Source organism: Leopardus geoffroyi, chromosome E1, assembly GCF_018350155.1.
Source record: "Leopardus geoffroyi isolate Oge1 chromosome E1, O.geoffroyi_Oge1_pat1.0, whole genome shotgun sequence".
NCBI classification, from domain to species: Eukaryota; Metazoa; Chordata; class Mammalia; order Carnivora; family Felidae; genus Leopardus; species Leopardus geoffroyi.
In genome coordinates this window covers 8,928,236-8,955,170 of record NC_059330.1, presented here as the reverse complement: position 1 = coordinate 8,955,170, position 26,935 = coordinate 8,928,236, and the positions used below count along the sequence as shown (strand labels likewise).

The 26,935-nt window shown below is 45.4% G+C and overlaps 1 protein-coding gene across 3 annotated transcripts in view; it reads left to right on the top strand.

Annotated features, from left to right (window-relative positions):
* The window catches only part of FBXW10B (F-box and WD repeat domain containing 10B), a 33,913-nt gene extending 8,100 nt beyond the window's left edge, over positions 1 to 25,813 (top strand). The window contains exons 7-13 of one of the 3 annotated variants that reach the window (XM_045487439.1): positions 1,025 to 1,225; positions 5,641 to 5,762; positions 9,919 to 10,067; positions 11,044 to 11,186; positions 14,466 to 14,624; positions 16,503 to 16,768; positions 24,956 to 25,813. In XM_045487439.1, coding sequence (XP_045343395.1) covers positions 1,025 to 1,225; positions 5,641 to 5,762; positions 9,919 to 10,067; positions 11,044 to 11,186; positions 14,466 to 14,624; positions 16,503 to 16,768; positions 24,956 to 25,764 — 1,849 coding nt within the window. In that variant the 3' untranslated portion in view covers positions 25,765 to 25,813. The remainder of the gene's footprint in view (positions 1 to 1,024; positions 1,226 to 5,640; positions 5,763 to 9,918; positions 10,068 to 11,043; positions 11,187 to 14,465; positions 14,625 to 16,502; positions 16,769 to 24,955) is intronic. The other 2 variants (XM_045487441.1, XM_045487440.1) reach the window with 2 other exon arrangements.
* The last annotated feature ends 1,122 nt before the right edge of the window (positions 25,814 to 26,935 follow it).

Here is a 26,935-nt window from a genome sequence, read left to right as displayed (position 1 = left end):
GGAAGGTGTGCTTATTGGGAAAAAGAAACCCACCAAATGCCAGCAAATGTATCGAGAAAAGCCAACACCTCCTACAATCTTGTCATCTAGAGATAACCACCATTAATATTCATGTCCAGTCTAGAATTTTGTTTTTGCGTGTACTATACCTACAAGTTTTAAATAAAAATGGGGTTATGCTATACGTATTTCTGTAATCCACTCCAGCAAAGTACCATGGGTATCTTTCCATGTTAAACATGAAAATGGCGCTTATGATAACCGCACGGTGTGATGTCACCTGTCTATGCCGTAAGAAGACATTTTAATGATCGGCTCTCTGCCATACTTTAGGCCTAAGACTTTGCTCTTTTTTCGTAAGGTTTCATAAAGGCCATCTCTCTCTATTTTCTTTCTGGCTGTGAATCTGACTAACAAATTACATTTTGACCGGTCAGTAGGGCGAAGACCAAGAAAGGCAAAGACCGGTCAGTAGGGCGAAGACCAAGAAAGGGGAAAGGCAAAGTTGAGTTTTTATGGATCGCGTGGTGATAAGTGTGCCCCTTAGAAGAGATGAGGGCTGATTGAGCTCTAGGTATAACAAGTAGAATGAGGACAAAAATATCACGAATTCTCATCTTCAGGCATGACCACCTCCCTTTTGCTGAAATAATCCCACTTCACTCCGTGGGCCTGGAGTAATTATAGTGAGTGTCCCCTTTCACGATAAAATGTCTCAATTCAGACAAGACATGGTTGGGTCACCTCACTCATATTTTATCCATTGGCTGGTAATCTTATGATTGGAAAATTAATTTTTTTTTATATTAAAATTTTTAAAAAAAATTTTGCCTGAAAGGACTTTTTGGTATGATATAAGGTAGGGGTCCCTTGTGCTACATCCCTTGTTGGAAGGCCCCGAACTTTCCATTATACCGTTGTGGTAGGTGACAGCCGTCGTACTAAGTGAGTTGCTGGAAGGGACACTAACTTTTCTTTCATGGATCATCCTTTCCACCCCCACCCCACCCCTCCGGCAACTCAGGTGGGACCGAAACAGAATCATTCACTATTCTGGGGGACACTTGGTAGCAGTGTCATCCAATCGGAAGATCCAGCTTCTCGATGTCATACAAGTAAAGGAGGTACCCATCGCGTTCCGAGGCCACGCCGGGAGTGTCCGCGCCCTCTTCTTGTGTGAGAAGAAGAACTTTCTACTGAGCGGAAGTTATGACCTGAGTATTAGGTGAGTGGTCCAAGGGCGTTGTGGTGCCCACCCCACCCAACGCCTAAAGTCAGCTTGTGGAGGAAGCAGGCGTGCCTTTTCCTTTTTGTGTTTAGCGAAAAGGTACCCTAAATGATACCGACTTCTCGAATAACCCGAAACATTTTTTCTTTTTTTGGCAAGGTAAAAACCAATTAATTTGTATATCGTTTAAACTTTAACAAGATGAGATAGATTTATAACAATAATCAGATCTATTTTCTTTTTGAAAAAATGGTCATTTATTTATTTTGAGAGGGAGAGGAGTGGGGGGAGAGAGAGAGAATTCGAAGCAGGCTCTGCAGTTTCAGTGTGGAGCCTGATGTGGGGCTAGATTCCCCCAAACCATGAGATCACGACCTGAGCCGAAATCAAGAGTCGGATGCCTGACTGACTGAGCCACTCAGGTGCCCCAGAAATCCTTAACTTTAAGGTAGTCGACTTTGCAGATTTGACTCGTTTGATAAGAAATCCCTCCCTGTGATCTTTGTGTCTTCAATCCACTTGAACCTCATTTTTGTTATCATATGAGGTAGAGATCCAATTCCATTTTTTTCCCTTTCCTCTTTGCATTTATATCTAATTACTTAAGTACCATTTATGGGAAAAAACTCCCATTGGTCTGTCCTGCTGCTTTGTCATAAGATAAGTGTCCACAGATTTCAATTTCTTGGCTCTTTATTCTGCTTCTTTTGCCTGTGTGGCTATTGTTGGTCAAAACCACACTATCTTAATTACTTTGGTCTTTAAAGTCTTTTTTTTTTTTTTAATTTTTAACGTTTTATTTATTTGTGAAAGACAGAGAGAGACAGAATGAGTGTGGGGGAGGAGCAGAGAGAGAGGGAGACACAGAATCCGAAGCAGGCTCCAGGCTCTGAGCTGTCAGCACAGAGCCTGATGTGGGGCTCGAACCCACGAACCAAAAGATCATGACCTGAGCCGAAGTCGGACGCTCAACTGACTGAGCCACCTGGGTGCCCCTGTTCATGTCGTATTGTTATTATTGGTCTGTACAAGGCTCCATTCCTGTTTTATTCATCTATTTATTAATTCTATTTTCTCTATTCTTCACTCCCGTTTCCTTCCCCATGGGCTACCTTCTCATCTTTGTCAGTGTGGATCTTTTATTTATGTGAGTCCTTTGAAAATGTGTATTGGGGCGCCTGGGTGGCTCAGTCAGTTAAGCGTCCAACTTCGGCTCAGGTCATGATCTCACGGTTCGTGGGTTCGAGCCCCTCGTCGGGCTCTGTGCTGACAGCTCAGAGCCTGGAGGCTGCTTCTGATTCTGTGTCTCCTTTTCTCTCTGCCCCTTCCCCGCTCATGCTCTGTCTCTCTCTGTCTCTCAAAATGAATAAACATTAAAAAAAAAAAGAAAATGTATATGGATATATTTTATACACACGTTTATAATTTTCATCCATGGTTTCTTTGATTTATCTATCTATCTATCTATCTCTCTATCTATCTGTCATCCATGGTATTATTTTAAGCTTATCTTGGCTTTTCACTTTTGTACCCCATCCTATGTTCCAAAGATTTATCCATTACTGTCTAGTTAGTTATGTAGTACTCCAATATACATTTCACCTACTTGCTTCCCCAGTGATGGAAACTAGCTGGCCTCCAAGTAAAGCTGCATGGAACACCTTTGTCCCCTCGTGGACATTGTGAGATTTCTTAGGTATATATATGCCCAGCAATGGACTTGCTGAGATATAGGGTAGGTGCTACCTAATTTGACCAAGTACTAGACTGAATTCAGAGTGACTTTATGGGTCTACATTCTCCCTAGGAGGGATCCTGTAACTGTATTTCCCTACCAACATTGGGCATCAGCCAGCTTTCAAATTTTTGCCAGATGGGTATGTGTAAAATCATTTCCATTTGCCTGACTTTGGCTACTAATAAGTTTGCCTCTTCTTTTATAAATTGCCTGATTATATCTTTTGTCCATTTTTCTATTGGGGCTCCTCTAATTTGCTTCTTGATTTGCAGTTCTGTGTGCTTTCTTCTAACTTTTAAAAAAATATTTATTTATTTTTGAGAGAGAGAGAGAGATAGAGAGAGAGACAGAGCATGAGCGGGGGAGGGGCAGAGAGAGAGGGAGACACAGGATCCGAAGCAGGCTCCAGGCTCCGAGCTGTCAGCACAGAGCCCGATGCGGGGCTCGAACTCACAAACTGTGAGATCATGACCTGAGCCGAAGTCGGACGCTCAACCGACTGAGCCACCCAGGCGCCCCTGTGTTTTCTTCTACATATTAGTCCCTTGTCAGTTTAAAAATTGCAAATACCATCTTCCATTTCTTCATCAACCCATTAACTTTGCTTATAGTGTTCTTTGTTGAGTAAAAATTCTAATATTGCTGTAATACGACGTATCAGTTTATCCATTGTTTTGACTTGTGTCGGTGAGTCTTTCTAGTCCTAGGTCACAAAGACGTTTTAAAATATTTTGTCCTATTAACTTTATTTTTTAAATTTATTTTCCAAAGTTTATTTATTTTAAGTAATCTCTACACTTAAGGTAGGGCTTGACCTCATGACCCTGAGATCAAGAGTCATATGTTCTTCCGACAGCCAGCGAGGCGCCCCTGTCCCATTAACTTTATCGTTTGACTTTTTGCATTCAGTTCTTTGAACTATTTGCAGCCCAACTTTGTATGTGATGTTGGGTAGCGTTTCCATTATATTTATTTATTTTGAAAGAAAGTGAGCAGTTTCCCCCACAGTGGTTATTTAGTCAGGAACCTGCCATTTTCTCCACTGACCTGTGGGGCCATCTTTATCATATGGTGATTTCCACATATAGATGAGAATGTCTCTGTGAGCTCTCTCTTGTAGACTCTTGGTTTGTTTTTCTGTTCTTGCATCAAAAACATCTTCTAAAAAAGACAATTCCTATAGAGTAGTTTTAGGTTTACAGCAAAGTTTGAGAGCAAAGTACTGAGATTTCCCATTACCTTGTGCTCCCCACATGCACAGCCTCCCCAGCCAGAGCGGGACATTTGTTACAACTGGCGAACCTCCATTGACACATCATAAGTCACCCCAAATCTGTAGTTTACTTTAAGGTTCACTCTTGGTGGTGTACATTTTATGAATTTGGGCAAATGCATAAAGACATGTATCCATCATCATGGTATCGAATTATTTCCATTGCCCTGAAAATTCTTGGTGCTCTGCCTAGTCATTCTTCTCCTTTCCCCCCACACCTGTGACAGATGGGTAAGGCCACAGGAACTTTGGGAGTATTATATATATATTTTTTGTTGTTTTTATTTATTTTTGAGACAGGGAGAGACAGAGCATGAATAGGGGAGGGTCAGAGAGAGGGAGACACAGAATCTGAAACAGGCTCCAGGCTCTGAGCTGTCAGCACAGAGCCCGACGCGGGACTTGAACTCACGGACCGCGAGATCATGACCCGAGCCGAAGTCGGCCGCTTAACCGACTGAGCCACCCAGGCGCCCCCCTTTGGGAGTATTAGAAGAAAAAGCTTAGCACATTCGAAGGAAAACAAAAGAAACACTTATTAATCGTTTATTATGTAGCAAGTCTCATAAGAACTCTATGAGGCAACTACCATTATTAGCCTCAATTTGCAGATGAGGAAGCTGAGATACAGGGTGGTTCAAAAGAACCGTGTGACTCATACCTCTGTTCCCGTAGATCTCTAAGATATGCTTTAGAAGTACCCATAAGATGTTTTGGATCCAAATGGCTGAAGTAGATTGTTCTGTTGTTCCTGTTTGAAGACCACCTCTGCTGTTGAATGGGTGCCATGGGTTTTAAGCCTGGTGGTCGTTCCAGAAACCTCTTCCAACGTAATACCAACCAACATTTATTACGTATTTCCTGCACGTTGATCGCTGTTCCAATGTTACACGAATCAATGCAGGATTTCTCAACTTGCGTCTGGAAAGTACCTTCTGTGGAGGCTGTCCCGTGCACTGGAGGACATTTAGCCGTACCCTTGGACCATAGCACCGGATACATTAGCAGCTCTCTCCCTACTTGTGACAGCCAAAATTGTCTCCAGACATTGTCAAATATCCTCTATGGGTGGAAATCACGCCTGGGTGACCATCATCCAATTTGTATATTTAATTCTTTACCAAAAACCCTAAGAGGGAACTATCATTATTATCATTTCCATTTCACCAATGAGGAAATGACACTTACACGGAAATTAGGTAACTTTCCCAAAGTTACACCTAACGGGTGCTGCCGCTGGAAATCAAATCCAGGCCTCTGACTCTGAGCTTAACCCTGAAACTTTGCCGCCTTCCAGCAAACTGTTGATCTAAGGGAACTTGTGTGCCATATGATCCCTTGGGCCCTGAGAAAAATCTCAAAATCATTTCCTGTTTTTTGTTTTTGGCCTGATTCCTGCAGATACTGGGATCTGAAAAGTGGGGCTTGTATACGAATCTTCAATGGCCACCGGGGGACAGTCACTTGCATGGATTTATATATGAACAAACTTGTATCCGGAGCAAGAGATTGCCAGGTGAAAGGTGAGACAGAAATGCCTTAAACTTTCTAAGAAGCTTCCCCAAATCCATGGGTTGTCAAAATACTTGCTTAGCTCATTTCTGTAGGAAGACATTCTTTTACTCATCCATCCATCCATCCATCCATCCATCCATCCATTTACTTCACAACTATTTGCGGAATACCTACAATGTGCTAGACGCTGTGCTAAGTGCTAAAAAAAAATGAATATGACCCTGTTCAATATGGCTTTTTATTTCCTCAAGAGGCTCATAATCTCATAATGGAGACAGATACATAAATATACAATGGAGGATATCATAAATATGTGAATAGTAACTGCCACCATTTATTTATTGAGTACCAAGTTCGTGACTGACATCGGTGCTTTACATATATTATCGTATTCAACCCTCACAAGAAGCCTGTGGCATGGATGCAGATGAGGAATCCAAAACTCGGAGAAAAAAAACAGCTTGCCCCAGATCAGAGCCGCTGAGTGGTGGAGTGGGGATTTGAACCCAGGGCTGTCTGACTCTAGATCACGCGCTCCTAACCAACACGCGGAGTTCTAAGGGACCACAGAAATAAGAGTGAGGGAAAGCACCACAGACAGGGTGCTGTTTGAGTGTGGTCTTGATGATGCGTCGTTCTACAAGCGGTGGAAGAATGAATGCCATTCTAAGCAGATGGGACAGCATAGGCAAATTTGCAGAAGGTTGAAGAAAATGGTGCATTTGGGGAATTTCCCCTTGCTGGGTACGGCTGCAGCGTGTGGTGTTGGACAGAAGGCTGGTTACTTTGTTTGGGGCCAGATTATCAAGGGCCTTCTGCATCCGGGTAGGAAGTTGACCTTCATCCTATAGAATGCAGGAGGCTATAAATGCACTCTGAGCTGTGGACTGACATGATCAGATGTGTTTCTGAGAAAGATGACTCTAGTCATAGTATGGAAGAAGGTTGGAGGGAAGGGACTGTGTGGAGATGGGGACAAGTGAAGACAGTACCCAGTCTGGAGAACTGCCGTGGTATCTTCAGAATAGCCAAGAACAGGCAAGTGTGAAGAAAGTCAGGTGGCTATGAGTTTACATGAGGTGACAGGAGGGCAGATAATGAGGCCGGACTTTTAAACTCAGGTCACTGGGTATTTGGAAGTGCCATTAACGGCAATAAGGACCACAGGGGAAGAATAGGGTGGGGTGAGGAACGAAGGGGGAGATGCTGGCTTCAGTTTTGGACCTCTTGAGTGTGGTAGGCAGAATAACGGCCAACCGAACACGGTCACCTCCTAATCCCCGGAAACTGTGACCGTGTCACCTTGCACGGCAAAAGGGACTTTGCCGATGTGATTAAGCTGAGGACCCGAAAAGGGAGAGACGGCCCTGGGTTATCAGACGGGTAATCACATGGGTCCTTAAAAACAGAAACTGTCTTGTCCGTGATCAAAAGGAGATGTGACAATGAGGAGTGCTCAGAAACATGCGACGTTGCTGGCTCTGAAGATGGGGAAAGGGGGTCATGAGCCGAGGGACATGGGTGGCCCTGGGAGGGTGGAACAGGCAAGGATACGGATCCCTCCAGCCCCAGAATCTCCATAAGGGAACACAGCTCTGCGGACACCTTGATTTTAGCCTTGTGAGGTCACATCAGGCTTCCGTCAGATAGTACATTTGTGTTGCGTTCAGCCACTAACCTTGTGGGAATTTGTTACAGCAGCAATAGAAAGCTAACACACTGGGTACGGGAGTCCCAAGGACACCCAGGTGAGGACTGCAGGAGGCAGATGCAGGTGTGAGTTGCCACGTGAGTTGACTGCACCATAGGTCTGGGGCTCCAGCTGCATTGGTTTGGTGGTTATCAATTGGAATGAATGGTGGAGACGCCAGGCCTGGAGATTTCCCCGGCAAAGCACGAGGAAAGAACGAAAAGCGAAGGGAGGCGAGGGACCCAGGAAGTCACAGCCATGTTAGGTGGGGGCAAAAGGGGCAGGAAAGCGAAAGCGGAGTGATGTTCCGTATGCCGGCACTCAGACCTGCTTAAGAAACTTTACTCCCCACCTCTTTGCCCTCCTTGACCTGACCGGAAGTTCTCGTGGCCACGACTGCGTTGGGGAGTAGAGCAGACGGCATGAAAGGAGGAGAGTTTGGAGATGGAAGGGCAGACAAGGCCTCCAGATTTGAGGGAGTCCCGGGGGGCCCCCGGCAGGGCTACAACTAGGACAAGGGGAGCTAGGCTCTCACCTGGGGTGTAAAACTTAAGGGGGCACCCAAACTCCTGGTAATCAAAGATACCACATTTTCACACAATATCTAAAAGGCCAAAATTAATTCACAAAATACATGATGGAAAAAAATATCCAAAGATCTCTCTCTTCCCCCTAATCCTAGTCCCAGCTTCCTGGCCTACCTGTTCCCCCTGGGTTTCCCCCCGATGAATCTTTTCTCAACGATTCCCAATGAATCTTTTAATTCATCCTTCAACCTTCTCCCCCCCCCTCCTTTTTTTTTAAGATTTTATTTTTAAGCAATCTCTACCCCTGACGTGGGGCTCGAACTCACAACCCCGAGGTCAAGAGTCACACCCTGTATTGACTGAGCCAGCCGGGAGCCCATCAACTTTGTGCTTTCTAATTGGATAAGAGGCCAACATATATGGAAAAAACAAGTGAAGAAAAGCGTACTTACAGAAGTTAGGGTTGATCTGGCGTATGTGGTTACGAGCATGGGTTCTGGGGCCAGGCTCTAAGGGTCCGAATCCCAGCTCTATCTGCTTGCCATCTGCGTGATCTTGAGCAGGTTACTGAACCCCTCTATGCCTCAGTTTCCTCATCTGTGTAGTGGGGAATAAAGACAGTAGCTGTCTCGCGAAGACGAGTTAATATACACCAAGCATTTCCAATGGGGCCTGGCTCGTCGTTAGTGCTCTATGGAGGTATCGGCTGCGGTCATTACTTGGTCTTAGGTTGTACACTCTGTTGCCTGAGAGGTACTTTGGGGCTGATGGGGCCACCTTTAACGGTCTCATTCCTGAATCTGTGGTGCCTGCTTCCAGTTTCTTCCTTTAAGGTCTATTCTCCCACCTGCTCATCTATTTTCATACCTTCCCAACACTCGCAGGATGGTGGGTGGTAGAACATGAAGCCTGCCCCCAGCTGTGGCCGTCTCTCAAGTAGTAAAATCCAGAAGTCAGATTCAGAAATCGGTTTTTTAAAAGGAATAAACAAACATTAAAATGGTTTCAATGTTGATTTATTTTTGAGGGGTGGGGGAGGGGCAGAGAGAGAGAAAGAGAGAGAGAGAGAGAGATGACAGAATCCGAAGCAGGCTCCAGGCTCTGAGATGTCAGCGCAGAGCCCGACGCGGGGCTCGAACTCACGAGCTGTGAGATTGTGACCTCAGCCGAAGTCAGGTGCGTAACCGACGGAGCCCCCCAGGCACCCCCAGAAATATGGTTAAATGTAAATAAGGATAGACAACTTGCTTTTCCTTTGGACATAGAAGGGGTGAGTCAGGAGAATAGTATCTGGAAGGAATAATGCCATGAAACACGTGCCGTGATTTTCCTGAAATCCACTCAATAGCAAGTATTTTTCAGGCTCAAGAAGGAGGCTTATTAGTGAAATAAGTCATACAGAGAAAGACAGATACCGTATGTTTTCACGCTTATGTGGATCCTGAGAAACTTAACAGAAGACCATGGGGGAGGGGAAGGGGAACAAAAAGTTAACAGAGGGGGAAGGAGGCAAACCATGAGAGACTCTTAAAAACTGAGAATAAACGGAGGGTTGATCGGGGGTGGGGGGGGGGCGATGGGCACTGAGGAGGGCACCTGTCGGGATGGGCACGGGGGTGGTATGGAAACCAATGTGGCAATAAATTTCATATTAAAACCAACAAATAAATAGATAAAAAAAGGAGGCTTGTTAGAGATGAGCTGTCTAGCACTTGGACCCCAAGGCTGAGTTGTAGGGTTAGAGCCAAGGTCTCTGCGTTGCTGGCTCTCTCAGGGACCCACGGTCAGGGAGTTCTGTGCTGCAGGCTCCTGGAGCTGTTGGTGAGCCTGTAGGGGCGCTGGGCCAGGCGGAGGCCTTCTAGGGTCTCCCTTGATGGGCGTGGCTTCTGTGCTGGGCTGTAGAACTCCACCATAACCTGCCTTCGCGCCCCTCCCCACCCCTTTCAGAATGGGATGTCGAGACAGGGAAGTGCCTGAAGACGCTTAAACACAAAGACCCCATCTGGGCCGCCAGGATCAATGACAACCACATCGTGAGCAGCTGTGAGCGGGGGATAGTCAAAGTGTGGCACGCTGTCACGGCCCAGCTGGTAAAGGTGAGAGAGCAGTGGGCTGGCGGGGGCGGGGAGGGGGGAGGGGGGTACCGATGGTCATGGATGGGAGGAGACTCGCGGTCTCCCCCATAGAGCTCTTCAGACCATCCTAAAGCTACCATGTTAGAGTCACCCAAAGGGTGGTCCTGAAGAATTTTAAGGGAAACTCCCCTCCCACTGCCCCCCCCCCCACCCCAAAAGAGGGCCATTTTGAGACTGTGGAGGGTCAGGGATCATGTGACTTACGTTGTCATGCAAGTGGTGGTAGCAGGCTACGTTCTGACTCAGTATGATATATGGGCTCAGGGTCTTTTAACAGTGGCTTTTCCTTTTCCAGAACATTCTACCCTGACTCTTGCATGGGGTAAGGAAATGAACAAAGTCACAGTAGTTTTTCTCCTTACTCTCTGGTGAGAAGAGAACAGTGGCTGTTCTTGAAAGTGACTGAATGCTCACACACGCCCAAAGTGTTGCTAGAGTTGAAACCTCCTGGCTCTAGTGGGCGGTGGTGAGATACATTTGTGCCGGGAACACAGGAGCACAGCGAGAAGCTGCTGGGCCGGCTGGTGCATTTTCTTCCCATCAGTACTGTTGTCACCATGGTCTAACCGGCAGTAGCAGGCACGGGGAGGCCCCAAGTGTCCTGCGGTCCTGGCAGGGACCTGGGGTTGGAACACACCTGACCCTTCACCTTGTGGCAGAAGACGATGGTGAATTCTGGCCCTCTCTCGGACTCCAGGAAGATGAGGCCTGCCCCAGCCACAGAGCCGTCAGGAGCAAGGCTCTCCTTAATCATTCCTTCACTGGGGAGAGAGCTCTGGAGAGAGGGAGGCATGGACACCACTGGCTTTTTCAGAACAAAAGTAAAGAATGGCGGAGTGTGTTGGGATTCATCCAAAGAAGCCTCCAGCTTTGGCCCTTGGAGGACTCACAGTCTGAGTGGCAGATGGGCTGAAAACAGAGGCATCTTCTCTTGCAGACTCTCATTGGCCACGAGGGAGCCGTGAAGTGTCTGTGCTTTGACCCGTGGCATCTCGTCTCAGGAGGTGCAGATGGCCTGGTCATGGCCTGGAGCATGGTGGGAAAGTACGAGCGGTGCCTCATGGCCTTCAAGCATCCGAAGTAGGTGCCAGGAAAGCCCTGGTTGATGGATGTGGGACTCTCTCCTTTTCCCTCACAGCCTAGATTTTGTAATAACGGTACTACATGTGGGTTTCGAGAAGTTATTGAAATGTTAGGCTCATGACACATGTGACACATTTATATCCGTTATCAGACGACATTAGGCGCGTTCAGGGTGGAATGGCCACACGCTTACATATGTTTATGAATATTGGCAGAGCCATCCCAAATAATGCCAATGCCAGTAAACTGAAAATTCTTGGAGTTGGTCTTTACCCCAGTCCTCTACTTAAAATCATCCAAGTGCCAAAGATTTAAAAATAACCGGGGCGCCTGGGTGGCGCAGTCGGTTAGGCGTCCGACTTCAGCCAGGTCACGATCTCGCGGTCCGTGAGTTCGAGCCCCGCGTCAGGCTCTGGGCTCATGGCTCAGAGCCTGGAGCCTGTTTCCGATTCTGTGTCTCCCTCTTTCTCTGCCCCTCCCCCGTTCATGCTCTGTCTCTCTCTGTCCCAAAAATAAATAAAAACGTTGGAAAAAAAAAAATTAAAAAAAAAAATAAAAAAAAAAAAATAACCAAGGGGTTATGGGGCGCCTGGGTGGTGCAGTCGGTTAAGCGTCCGACTTCAGCCAGGTCACGATCTCGCGGTCCGTGAGTTCGAGCCCCGCGTCAGGCTCTGGGCTGATGGCTCGGAGTCTGGAGCCTGTTTCCGATTCTGTGTCTCCCTCTCTCTCTGCCCCTCCCCCGTTCATGCTCTGTCTCTCTCTGTCCCAAAAATAAATCAACGTTGAAAAAAAAATTTTTTTAAAATAACCAAGGGGTTAAAGAAGGAGCTTTCTTACAAGTCTGCCGACTACATTTTATTCCAGGACGGCAAACGTCTCATTTTACAATTCCAATCCCAGTTTAGTGGTGGTGGCTGCTTGGAGCCAGTGGAGAAGTAGTCTGAGGTCACATTTGAGCTTGTTTGGAAAGGATCTTGTGGTCAGTTAACGGTTCTGCCACGGCCACGGGTTTTTATAGGCTGTGCGACGTCACTCTTGTACTGCATGAACGATGCTTCTTCCCCTGCGTGCGTTATAAAAAACTCTAGGGAAACGAGATGCTACCCTAGTTGACTAAAGGAGTGAATGGATCTTCTAGGGGACCTATCACCGAGAGTTATTTAGTAAAATATGACCCTAGATTTCCTCGTGTCTTCGTAGGGACCTCTTGAGCCGGCGCGCTGGCCTTGTGGGAGGTAGAAGGGGATTTGAGTTACATGTGTGTGTTTACTCTTTGTGGTGTGTGACCGCGTTATTGGTGAGTGGGTGCTGGGAAGGGCTTCTGTTCCGTGATTTATCTGGGGTTATCAGTAAGCCTCTTAGCATGTTGTCTGGATTATCAAAACTCACGAAAGGAAAGAGTCAAGCTTTAGGATGTCGCCTGAAAATTGTAATTATATGTTTTTATTTTATTTATTTATTAAATGTTTATTTATTTTGAGAGAGAGCGCGCGAGCACAAGAAGGGGAGGAGCAGAGAGAGAGGGAGACACAGAATCCGAACCAGGCTCCAGGCTCTGAGCTGTCCGCACAGAGTCCAATGCGGGGCTCCGACCCATGAACCGTGAGATCATGACCTGAGCCCAAGTCAGAAGCTTAACCGACTAAGCCACCCAAGTGCCTCTTATTTTCACTTTTAGATGGGGCGACCAGTCGATCGACTGATCTATCCATCACAGGAGCCACATTGACCTCTTTGCTGTCCTTTGAAGGTGCTAAGCATGCTGTAGCTTTCAAGGTCTTTGTTGTTTCTGTTTTGCTAGTGGTTGGGGCCTTGAAATGTCTTAATCTGACCCGCGGATCTGACCAGGGCTAAGGCCAAATGGTATGGGGTGAATGTCATTCTGTTAACACATTATATCAATAATCATACTCCCGAACCTGAGCTGACACTCACCTTTTCATCAGATATTTATTGAGGACCTTCTACGAGCTGGGCCTTGTGTTAGGTGCTGGGCATGCAAAGATGAGTAAGAGACAGGTTGTGAGAATTTAACAGTGTACCTGAGGTTTGTGTATGTGTGTGCGAGGGGAGGGAGATGATGGAGATAAAGGGTGGTTTTGTGGAGAAGGTAGCACATGAGCAAGGATGGGTACAGATGGCAGGGATCCAAGGACTTGCTTGACACATAAGATCTAACAAATTGGTGCCATCAGATTCAACTTAAAGAAAATTTTTAAGTTTATTTATTTTGAGCGAGAGCGCACGAGCTTGAGCAGGGGAGGGGTAAAGAGAGGGGGAGAGAAATAATCCCAAGCAGGCTCCGAGGTGTTGGCACGGAGCCGGGTGCGGGGCTTGGACCCTCGAACCACGAGATCAGGACCTGAACCAAAGTCAGATGCTTAACTGATTGAGCCCCCCCCCCCGGCGCTCCCGAATTCAACTTTTTAGTATCATTAACAGGAATGGGGTAATTACATTTTGTAGCTGAATACTCCACACGTCTGGAGACCCGCTTGGCTGCAGCCGTTGTGGGAAGGTTTTGTGGGAAGCATCTACGTCACCTGGCCCTCTCTCTTCTGCTGGTCACCACCAAAGGGAGCTCACACATTTCGTCCCTGGGTAAAACTTTCCTTCGGGACGTTTCACTGGAAGAATGCAAGCCGCTCATTTAAGATCCCAAAGGAACTGCTTAAACACTGGGTTTTTGCTTCCTATAAAGATGATCATTTCCCCATGTGTGGATTTCTTTCTTCACTGATGCTAGGGACGCCTGGCTGGCTCCATTGGTGGAGCGTGACTCCCGATCTCGGGGTTGTCGGTTCGAGCCCCGTGTTGGGTGTAGAGATCACTGAAAAATATCTAGTGATACTATCTGAAAAGGCATCAAAACAGTAAGTTCTCAGCATGACTTTTTCAGAAGTCATTAGCTAGGAACCAAATTGTAAGAGAAAAGCGTGATCACCTCTGGATCAGAACCCCCCACCCCGCCCCCGCCCCCGGCCAAAAAACCCCAAACAAATAAAAAACAAAACAAAACAAAAATGCCAAAGCACAAGACCCGCGACAGAAGCCTCTGTGTTTCGCCACCTTGTGGCACTGCGACAGGACTGCAGGAAAAATAACCGCGGGATGGGAGGAGAGAGGACAGCCACGTCTTGAAGGTGAACGGCTGGCAAACCGGTACGGCAGTCGTGACCGCTGCCTCCCCACCATACACAAAATACCCCACGCTACCAACACACCCAAGCCTTCCAGCAACACACGGGTACAGGCTGCCGCTCTGTTCTCTTCCAGGGAGGTGCTTCATGTGGCTCTTCTCTTCCTCCGGGTCATCAGCGCCTGTGCCGACGGCAAGATCCGCATTTACAATTTCCTAAATGGGAACTGTCTGAAGGTGATGAAAGTCAATGGCAGAGGTGACCCCGTGCTGTCCTTCTTTACTGAGGGCAACAGGTGGGTGGTAGGTGTGGAGGTCAGAGCCGTGAACAATTCTGTTTGGATGATTTTCTGCTCCCCTGGGACACCAGCCTTGGCTTTGCTGGCAGGAGGAGAGAGGGGGCAGTGCTCTCCTCCAATTTTGGTGGTAGAAGGGTAATATTTTGGTGGTAGAAGGGTAATATTTTGGCTATACAGGGGTAATATTTTGGGTAATATTTTGGCGGTAGAAAGGTAATGGTCTTGCGGGGGACTAATCGGACTTTGCACAAAGCTTAGCAGTCGGGGTTCACATCGCTCTCGATTTGTTCTGGATGTCTGGGCAAGTCAGGCCGTGAGTACAGTAAGGCACTGCCGTGAATGTGTAGACCCTGCTTGGCTCCCTGGCCCTGCCTTCTCTGACCATCTGTCTCTGATGCCCACTTCTTCTTCTTTTTTTTTTTTAATGTTTATTTATTTCTGAGAGAGAGAGAGAGACAGAGCGTAAGCAGGGAAGGCGCAGAGAGAGAGGGAGACACAGAATCCGAAGCAGGCTCCAGGCTCCGCGCTGTCAGCACAGAGCCCGACGCGGGGCTCGAACTCACGAGCCGTGAGATCACGACCTGAGCCGAAGTCGGGAGCTTAACCGGCTGAGCCACCCAGGTGCCCCTTCTGATGCCCACTTCTAACGAAAGGAAACTTATGGGAGGGTGGGGGATGGCTATAGCGGCGGGTCCAGTGTCCATTGGGGAAGAACTGAGCTGGTGGGTTTACAAAAACCAGAACAATGACTAATTATATATAGTATTACACTTGCTATATGCTAGGTTCGGGGTGATATTATGTGAAAATACCCAAATAGAATTGTCTTTTACACAGATCACTTGAGACATCAGTTAATCTCCCTGAACCATATTGCCTTCCCTTTTTTTTTTTTTTTTTTTTTTTTTTGGTAAAGAACAAAAACCTGATGTTTTATTAATTTATTATTATTTTTTATTTTTTTTACATTTATTTATTTACTTGGAGAGCGAGAGAGTGGGGAAGGGGCAGAGACAGAATCCTGAGTAGGCTCTGTGCTGTCAGCCCGACACGGGGCTTGATCCCATGAACCACGGGATCGTGACCAGAGCTGAAGTCGGACGCTTAACCGACTGAGCTACCGGGGTGCCCCACAGCTGTTCTGTTTAAATTTAGGGTATGCTCAGAGACTTGGGGGTGATGGAGGGACAGAGGGAGCAAAGTCCTCTGTTACAGTTTTCCTCATCCCCATCACAGCAATAGAAACATGGTATTTGGATACTGTGCTTGAGAAAAAGAGTGAACTTCAAGACGGTGGGGTGCAGAGTAGCTAAGTTTTCTGCGTGGGGCACCCTAGGAACTTGGTACTCACTCCGTGAATGGAAATTCACTTAAAAATATTTTAACTTGAGGGCCGCCTGGGTGGTTCAGTCGGTTAAACGCCAGAATTCGTCTCAGGTCATGATCTAGCGATTTGTGAGCTCGAGCCCCACATCGGGCTCTCTGCTGGCAGCACAGAGCCTGCCTTGGGTCCTCTGTCCCTCCCTCTCTCTCTGCCCCTCTCCCACTGGTTCCCTCTCTCTCTCTCTCTCTCTCTTTCAAAATAAATAAACTTAAAAAAAAAATTTTACCTTGGAAAGTGAAGTAATCAGAACATATGGCCGCGCTTACGCTCAATTTTAAAGGAAACGACCCTCACCGCCCCGCCGGCTACCTTTCATCACTCCAGATCTCCAGTAGCCGACACCATCCTGCTTGTATAGTCTCTCCCCCCGGGGCGCTGTTCCCTTGGCCTCGGCATTGGACACGACCGTGATTGAAATGCCTTATTTGGAGGCCCGGGCAGTGGTGGCCTTCACGCTCCTTTTGTGGGCGATCTCGTTGCTTTTCTTCCAGGATGGTGATCAACACCGAGAGCAATATTCTCATGTTCCAGTTTGAGAATGTAAAGTGGCAGTACTCCCTGGACAAGGCCAAACAAAAGGAGGAGAAACAAGAGGACAGGGGAGAAAACAGCCTTGTGGAAGTTCTCTCCAGGTCTAGCACTCAGGTTTCTAGCCTGAAGGACTCGTTATCCAGTCAACAAACTGTGACCCAGGAGTCCCTGTTAAGTAAACCATGCAGGTCCCGAGTTTTCCGGAGGGCAACCAGGTTACTTACAGGTAAGAGAACTGAATCCCAGGCCACCTCAGTGTACCCGATGGAGTGGATGAGAGGGCGGCAGGATGAGTTTCGTTGTAGGGAAAGAACGAGCATACAAGTTGGGGAGGGGCAGAGAGGGAGGGAGACACAGAATCCGAAGCAGGCTCCAGGCTCCAAGCTGTCAGCACAGAGCCCGACGTGGGGCTCGAACCCACGAACCGTGAGATCATGACCTGAGCCCAAGTTGGATGCTTAACTGACTGAGCCACCCAGGTGCCGCAATGATTTAAGTTCATTTATTTATTTTGAGAGAGAGAGAGAGAGAGAGAGAGAGAGAGCGAGAATGGAGGAGAAGCAGAGAGAGAGAGAGAGAGAGGGAAAGACAGGATCCCAAGCAGGCTCCACACTGTCAGCACAGAGCCCCATGCAGGGCTCAAACTAAGGAACCGTGAGATCATGACCTGAGCTGAAATGAGGAGTCGGATGCTTAATCCACTGAGCCACCCAGGCGCCCACCAATGATTTCTTGATAATGTAAAACTTAACCTTTAAGGAAGGTGGGAGCCCATTCTTTTTGATTCACCAACTGGTTAGCCAACTCAAGAGAATCTCCTGATTTTCAGGGCCTAGGTTTACAAACATATTAGAATCTTTGTACAGTAGATAACTAATATCTACTATATACTTGCCATGAATACAAAAAACAAGCAACATCTGCGCCCATCCAAACATACATTACATAATTATTTCCTTAAAACAGAGGCAAGATATTATTGTACCACAGAAAAATGAGCTATGCAGAATGTATTATCTCGAGAGCCCTGAGTGATAACATGCGTACCCAGAAAATATTAGTTATAAAGCAGATACGTGTGTGTGTGTGTGTGTGTGCGTGAGTGCTGTTGGGAATGCTATTTATAAGACGCACAGAGAATAAATTAGGAGTGAGCTACAGTAGCCAGACTCCTTCCTTTTACCTGTCCCCGATTTTGGCATGGGTAACTGGACCCCCAGATCTAAAGAGAACATCAAGAGATCACGTCCAGGCATACACTACAAATGATCGGCTCTCTCTTGAGGAGACCAGGAGGTTTAGGTGATGCTTAAAGCTTGGCAGTCAGTAGGAAAAGTGGGTGAGAGGAAGGGCAGGAGAGGATGTCGATCTTAGGCTCCGGATGACTTACCTAGTGTGACACAACAACAAACAAGGTGATAGTCTGGGTGAAAATCATTCGATGACCAGCTATGCACCCCCCCCCCCACCTTATGTAGACCTAATCGAATTATATAATTACTATGACTTCCTCCTCAGTCTTTAGTAGGAGTGTTAACAGAGGCACCTCAAAGTCAAGGAAAGTCAAAATCACCCCAGAGATACGGCAAGAAGAGGGCGAGTCCTGTTTGTAAGGAAACAAGGGGCATAGATGGTGGGCAAGAGAGTTTGGAAGCAAAAATCCTTGCAGGGGATACGACAAACGGTGATACTTTATTCTGGATCAGGGGCAGGATCCTCTCTCTCTCTCTTGCTCGCTCACTTTTCCCCATCTAGTTTTTCAGCAAGCCCATGACCTTGCTTATCTTTGAGAATTCAGAAGGGATAAAATGTCTGGCTTTTCTTAAGGGTGATTGGTTTTCCTTACGCACAGCGTGAGAACTTCTGTAAGAGCTGCCTTTCCAGTTTTGGTCTCAGAGCCTGCCTCCTCCCTGCCACTGAGACTTCTCACTTCTGGGACTATTGTGTCATCAGGAATAGAATGTCCCTTTGTTGTTTTGGAGAGACTGTGGTAAAGATTTAAAATGCCTTTCAAATATTTTTGGTTAATAGGATAGCACTTGAGTCAAACTCCCTGCAGAGACTAGCTTCAAGGTGAAGTTTCAGGAGGGCTCTACTAACAAGGGCTCTACTATATCCTTGAACATACGTATGTTTATGTACCTGTACAGGGATACCTGCAAGGGTAAAGTCTTAGCAGTGGCGTTGCCAAGACAAAGGATAACGTCCCTTAACAGTTAGAAAGGTATCAGGGCACCTGGGTGGCTCAGTAGGTTAAGCGTCGCACTTCGGCTCAGGTCATGATCTCACAGTTCGTGAGTTCAAGCCCCATATCGGGCTCTCTGCTGTCAGCACAGAGCCTGCTTCCGATCCTCTGTCTCCCTCTCTCTGCCCCTCTGCTCTCACACACTCTCTGTCTTAAAAATAAATAAACATAAAAAAATTGGAAAGATATTGATATCGCACCCCTATGTTTATTGCAGCATTATTTACGATAGCCAAATTATGGAAGCAACCCAAGTGTCCATCAGTAGAGGAATGGATAAAGAAGATGTGGGTTGTGTGTGTGTGTGTGTGTGTGTGTGTGTGTGTGTGTGTATTTACTTGCATATATACATACACTATATACAAATATATACATATATATACCCCACATATGTACATTATATATATTTGTGCATACACACACACACACACACACTGAAATATTACTCAGCCATAAAAAGAATGAAATCTTGCCATTTGCAACAACACGGATAGATCTAGAGGGTATAACGGTAAGCGAAGTAAGTTAGTCAGGGAAAGACAAGTACCGTATGATTTCACTCATATGTGGAATATAAGAAATGAAAGGAACAAAGAAAAAAAGATACCAAACAACAGACCCTTAACTATGGAGAACAAACAGATGGTTGCCAGAGGGGAGGTGAGTGGGGGGATGGGTGAAATAGGTAAAGGGAATTAAGAGTATGCTTATCTTGGGACGCCTGGGTGGCGCAGTCGGTTAAGCGTCCAACTTCAGCCAGGTCACGATCTCGCGGTCCGTGAGTTCGACCCCGCGTCGGGCTCGGGGCTGATGGCTCAGAGCCTGGAGCCTGTTTCCGATTCTGTGTCTCCCTCTCTCTCTGCCCCTCCCCCGTTCATGCTCTGTCTCTCTCTGTCCCAAAAATAAATAAACGTTGAAAAAAAAAAAAAAAGAGTACGCTTATCTTGATGAGCACTGAGTAATGTACAGAATTGTTGAATCACTGTATTGTACAGTTGAAACTAACATAACACTCCATGTTAACTATACTGGAATTAAAATTAAAAAAAAAAATAATACCAAAAGAGGGGAACACTAACATAGCTGATTGGATTTGGAAAAAAATTAGAAAGATATTGCCATAGTTATCCTTAAAAATGATATACCAATTTACAGTCCCACCAACAGTGCATGAGAGCTCCCACCACACCCAGGCATGTCCAAACTGGGTGTTAGCCATCATTTTGCACTTGCTTATATGGTAAGTAAAAATAGTTTCTGCATTTCTTTGAGGTGGATCACTAACAAGCTAAATGTCCACCAGCGGGCAGCGATGAAGTAGATATGGAAAAATTCACACTATGGAATACTCGCTAACAGCTAAAAATTGTATCATGAGGACCTACATATATTGACTTGGAAAGAGATCCATGATATATTATTATATGAAAAAAGACACCCTAGTGAACAATGAGTTATCACAATTCCTTTTTTAAAAAATTTGGGGGGGTGCCTGGGTGGCTCAGTTGGTTGAGCGTCCGACTTTGGCTCAGGTCATGATCTCACGGTCTGTGGGTTCAAGCCCCACATTGGGCTCTGTGCTGACGGCTGGGAGCCTGGAGCCCGCTTTGGATTCTGTGTCTCCCCCCGTCCCCACCCCGTTCCTCCCCTGCTCGCACTCTGTCTCTCTCTCAAAAATAAAGATTAAAAAAAAATGTGAGTTTGTTGACACACAATGTTACATTAGTTTCAGGTAAATGACATACTGATTTGACAAGTTAACACATTATGCTATGTCCCCATTACATTGCTATTACAATATCATTGACTGTATTCCTTATGCTGTGCCTTTTATTTCCCATGGCTTACTCATTTAGTAACTGGAAGCCTGTATCTCCCACTCCCCTTCACCCATTTTGCTCATTCTTCCCCCACCCCCTTCCCTCTGGCAACCATCTCTGTATTTGTAGGTCTGATTCTACTTTTATTCATTTATTGTTGTTGTTGTTTAAGATTCCACTTTTGAGTGAAATCTGGTGGTATTCGTCTTTCTTGGTTTGACTTGTTGCACTTAGCATCATACCCTCCAGGTATTCTCTGTGTTGTCTCAAATGGCACGATCTCATTCTTTCTATGGCTGCTTAAACATCTTCATAATCCATTCATCTATTGTTGGACATCTACATTGCTTCCATATCGGGGCTGTTGTAAATAATACTATAATAAACATAAGGATGCATATATTGAATTAGTGTTTTTGTTTTCTTTGGGTAAATATCCGATAGTGGAAATACTCCATACTGTTTTCCGCCACGGCTGCACTGGTTTGCATTCCTACGAACAGTGCACGAGAGTTCCTTTCTCTCCACATTCTTGCCAATGCTTATATCTTGCATTTTTTATTTTAGTCATTCTGACAGGTGCAAAATGGTATCTCATTGTGGTTTTGATTTGCATTTCTCTGCAAATTATTAGAGATGTTGAGCATCTTTTCATGCATCTGTTGACCACCCGCGTGTCTTCTTTGGCAAAATGTCTATTCAGGTCCTCTGCCCATTTTTTAAATTGGGTTGTTTTCTTGGTGATGAGTTGTGTAAGTTCTTTACATATTTTGGATATTAACCCCTGGTCGGATAGATCATTTGCAAATATCTTCCACCCTTCAGTAGGTTACCTTTTTGTTTTCTTGGTGGTTTCCTTTGCTGTGTGCAAAAGCCTTTTATTTTGATGTAGTCCTGATGTTCCCACCCCCCGCTTTTTTTTTTTTTTTTTTTTTTTTTTTTTTTTTTGCTTTTGTTCCCCTTGCCTCAGGAGACCTAGGAGACGTATCTAGAAAAATTTTGCTACGACTGATGTCAGACAGATTACTGCCTGTGTTCTAGGATTTTTATGGCTTCGGGTCTCACATTTAGGTCTTTAATCCACGTTGAGTTTATTTTTGTGTGTAGTGTTAAAGGGTGGTCCAGTTTCATTCTTTTGCTTGCAGCTGTCCAGTTTTCCCAGCACCATTCATTGAAGAGACTGTTTTTCCCCATTGTATATTCTTGCTTTCTGTGTCATAGATTGACCATATAATTACAGGTTTATTTCTGGGCTCTGTGTTCTGTTCCATTGGTCTATGTCTCTCTTTCTTTTTTTTGAATGCCAGCACCATACTGTTTTGATTACTACAGCCTTCTAGTGTATATTAAAATCTGAATTCTGATACCTCCAGCTTTGTTTCTCTTTCTTAAGATGGCTTTGGCTATTTGAGGTCTTTTGTGGCTTCATACGTATTTCGGTGTTTTTTCTTCTAGTTTTGTGAAAAATGCTGTTGGTATATTGCTCAGGGATTACACTGAATCTGTAGATGGCTTTGGGAAATATGGATATTTTAACAATATTAATTTTTCCAGTCTGTAAGCACGGAATACCTGTTTTCTGTCATCAATGTCTTATAGTCAATCGAATATCAATTCAGTGTCAATTCAATGTCAATGTCAATTTCTTTCATCAATGTCTTATAGTTCAGAGTATAAGTCTCACCTCTTTGATTAAGTTTATTTCTAGGTATTTTATTATTCTTGGTGCAGTTGAAAATGGGAGTGTTTTTAAAATTTTTCTTTCTGCTGCTTCATTATTAGTGTATATAAATGCTACGAATTTCTGCTACTAATTTTGCATCCTGCAACTTTACGGAATGCACTCACTACTTCCAGTCGTGTTTTGGTAGTCTTAAGGATTTTCTATGTCTGGTATCATATCATCCGGAAATAGTGACAGTTTAACTTCTTTACCAACGTGGACACTTCTTATTTCTTTTTCTTATCTGATTGCTATGGCTAGGACTTCCAGTATGACGTTGAATAAACGTGGTGAGAGTGGACATCCTTGTCTTATTCCTGATCTTAGGGTAAAAGCTTTCAGTTTTCAGCATGGAGTATAATGTTGGTTGTGGATTTTCATGTCTGGCCTTTATTATGTTGAGGTATGTTCTCTCTACCCCCACTTTCTTGACACAATTCCTTTTTTTAATGTTTTTATTTTTTGTTTATGAGAGAGAGAGAGCGAGAGACAGAGCATGAGTGGGGGAGGGACAGAAAGAGTGAGACACAGAATCTGAAGCAGGCTCCAGGCTCTGAGCTGTCAACGCAGAGCCTGACGTGGGGCTCAAACCCACAAATTGTGGGATTGTGACCTGAGACGAAGTCAGATGCTTAACTAACTGAGCCACCCATGTGCCCCAAAACAATTCCTTTTTCTAAAGGAGAAAAACTGTGTGTTTTCATGTATGCACATACACACACACACAGAGTGGTTGATTCTGGGATTAAAAAGGACAGCGGGGAAGATTTTAACATCTTAATTTTATTTAGTTTTATATGCTTTAGTAAAAATATTTAATATTTTACTATTTACTATTTTAACATCAATTTAACAATATTTAATCATCAATTCAATATTATAATTATTAAATACTATTTAATGTAATAATTTAACATTTAATAATTTAATAAAATATTATTTATTTAACAAAGTGGACAGGGAGATATTTGAAGCTTCATCCCATCTTAGTATGCCCATACACAAACATCTTGGGATAAAACCTATTTTGTCAAGGAAAATTATATGTTCAGCACACTGTTGCATTTTATTTGCTAGCTATGCGTTGGTATAGTTTGGGGTACAGATTGTTTTTAATGTTTATTTTTGACAGAGAGAGAGAGAGAGAGAGGGAGAGAGAGAGAGAGAGACGGTGCAAGTGGGGGAGGGGCAGAGAGAGAGGGAGACACAGAATCTGAAACAGGCTCCAGGCTCCGAGCTGTCAGCACAGAGCCTGACACGGGGCTTGAACCCACGAGCTGCGAGATCGTGACCTGAGCCAAAGTTGGACGCTTAACTGACTGAGCCACCCAGGCACCCCACGTACAGACTTTTAATTGTTAGGTCAGACTAGACAATGACTTTCATGACTCAGTTATTCCTTTCGTAAAATGGGGATAATGCTTTCAGTGTATCTGTGAGGTATTGGAGGGAGTGAAAAGCCCAAGTGAAAGAGAGATAATAGATTTGCTCACATGTGAAGACATCCTTGTTACTTCTAGGTATTAGGCGCCTTGGAAGTCTTGACTGTCATGCAGCATGTCAGAATGAATCTCTTATCCCTGTCAAGTGACTTTTAGAACTGCTGCTATTGTTAAAAAACATTTTAGGAACTCTTGTTCAGGAAATACCTTTTTTGGTCACATTGTGATATATTTAGGCTGTATATTTTGATGCAGTTTTGAGTTTGGAAAATGTCCAAAGATCATTTGGAATCAAATGTGATAAATAATTAATAAGATAGAGGTCAAACTTTGTGATGCAGTTTTTGTTTAAAAATAGAGATCAGGGGGCGCCTGGGTGGCGCAGTCGGTTAAGCATCCAACTCTTGGTTTCAGCTCAGGTCATGATCTCACGGTTCATGGGACTGAACCCCATGTCTGGCTCTGTGCTGACAGTGCTGAGCCTGCTTGGGATTCTCTCTCTCCCTCTCTCTTTGCCCCTCCCTCGCTTGTGCTCTCTCTCTCAAGATAAATAAACATTAAAAAAAAATAGAGATTTGTTACTATAAATTTATAAGGCCTATTTTGTGTGAATCATAAATGAGGTAGAAAGCACCTTCCCACAGGGAAGTCACAAAATGTGTGGAACATTGGGATGACATATGTTCCCTCCAAAATATGCATATCTAGAGCTTAATACACACTTGTACACAAATACCAGTATATTTCATAAAAACCTGCCGTGTTGAATATGTCATAATTTCTTTTTTTTTTTTTTATTAAAAAAACATTTTTTTTTCAACGTTTATTTGTTTTTGGGACAGAGAGAGACAGAGCATGAACGGGGGAGGGGCAGAGAGAGAGGGAGACACAGAATCGGAAACAGGCTCCAGGCTCTGAGCCGTCAGCCCAGAGCCCGACGCGGGGCTCGAACTCACGGACCGCGAGATCGTGACCTGGCTGAAGTCGGACGCTTAACCGACTGCGCCACCCAGGCGCCCCGAATATGTCATAATTTCTAGCGTTATAGAGGATTTTTGCCCACATGACGGCATACCCATTGGACAACAAAGACCTCAGATGGGTTTAACTTTCATGTATAACGAATTACTATTTTTCATGTAACACTCTGACTTGCTTTTGTTTTCTTTTTTTGAAAAACCAGATGATGAGAAAATTCAAAAAGAAAGACGCCCCGTAGACATGATCAAATGCTCGAAGAAAAAGTCCTGGCAAATCCCTATGTCACCTGACCAGTTCCTACTGACCGTTAATGCCCTGCAGCAGGCCCATAATTCGGGGGCATTTGCCTATCCCTGTAGGCCACAAACCCAAGTCATCGATGCCCAGGGACCTTCAATTCCACACCCAAGGAAGGTCTTGAGTTTCAAAGGAAAATCAATCCAACACGCAGTTGATAGGTTGAGGCGCAGCGAGCCTCCCATAGATGTGAAACGAACCAACATTCCCCTGGAGATCCAGAAACTGCAGCCCAACCTGAAGAACTCTTTGCACAGTCCCCGAGTCCAGTCCACCATACCCCAGCCCGTGATAATCCACCCCCGACTCACCGGCAGCTGCAAGGGTGAAGACCAAGTGACCAGCTCCATCGATGGGACCGTGCGCGCCTTCAGCCCATTAACCAGCACGCAGGTCATTAAACCGAACCGCATGCTGGCTCCACCAGCGGGCATGGCAACCAAATCTGTCAAGAGAGAACGACCTCACTTCTGTACGACCCTTGATCCCTTTAGAGCGAACACTCAGTTCCTGTTGTTGACTGTAAGGGAGGAGAAAGAGTACAGGGAGGCCAAGAGGAAGGAGTATGAGGCCAGGAAGCCCAGGAAAGTGCTCGATCCAGAAAAAGCCAGCAAATCTGCATGGATCAGGAAGATCCAAGGCCTGCCTATAGATAATTTCCTGAAGCAAGGGAAAATAGCGGCTCCTGAACTTGGACAAAACATGTTTATCTGAACCAGCCTTGGGGCATGAACATCTTACAATAAACAGAAAACCAAGTGGATGTTGGGGTTTGGCTACTTGTTTTCTTTGTTTGTTTGTTTGTTTTGGACTGGCCCTTGGCAATGTGGGGAGTCCGAATTATCTTCCTAGAAGCCAAAGAATTGATATAATCAAAGTAAGAAAAGAGGGGGAGCTGGGAGCTGGGAGCGATTGGCATCTGTGTTCCCACTGAAAACCACTGAAACTTATGAAAGCCCAACTTCACTGGTGGGAGATGGGAAAGTGATCATTGGAAATTAAATACCACTCACCATTACCAGTTTAGGGCTACCATTCTGATCGCACACGAATGATGGGATTGTGTTAGAAAAATGCATTGGAATTCTCGGGTATTTTTGCACGGAAGCCTGATGAAGTTCAATGAGCTCAGTTGAGCATCTAAAAGGAGATACCCTCAATGGGGTTGACCTATTGCATTGGAGAACGTTATGCGTTCTTTTCCTTCTCAGGGCTCTTATGGAAGAGAATTAGGCATAGACATCTTTTCTTCGAAGAGGGACACTAATATCAAGTGTGTGGATGTTTCTACTTAGACCTTCCAAGATGGTGTCAGGGACCAGGCAGGTAAAAGAGGGCGGTACACTACTGGAGCGATTGGAGAGCTCAAGCCTCCTACTCCGTGGCTCAGCATGACCATAGGATGGTGTGAGATAGTAGAAAATATATATTGGTCTCTGCCCCCAGTTCCTGGCACAGAGCTCCTGAAACCCTTATAAATTCCTAAGTGATACGAACACCAGGAACATCTCTTCTTTTTAATGAGGCGACTCAGAGTGGGCTCCTGGATGGGTGTCTCGATGGGGGCTGGTCAGTCACCAGAAAGCTTGGGAATTTTAGCCCCACCCCACATCTCTCCAGAGAGGAGAGAGGGGCTGGAAGTGGAGTTAATGATCCATTAAGCCCACGGTGATGAAACCTCCGTAAAAATCTCAACAGTATGGGGTTCAGAGTGCTTCCAGATTGGTGCACACATCCATGCACTGGGAGGGTGATGCACCCCAACTCCATGGACCCTCCCAGGCCTTGCCTATATGTGTCTCTTTGTCCGGTTGTTCATCTGTATCTTTTAGTAAGCTGGCACATGTAAGTGTTTCCTCGAGTTCTGTGAACTCCTCTAGCAAAT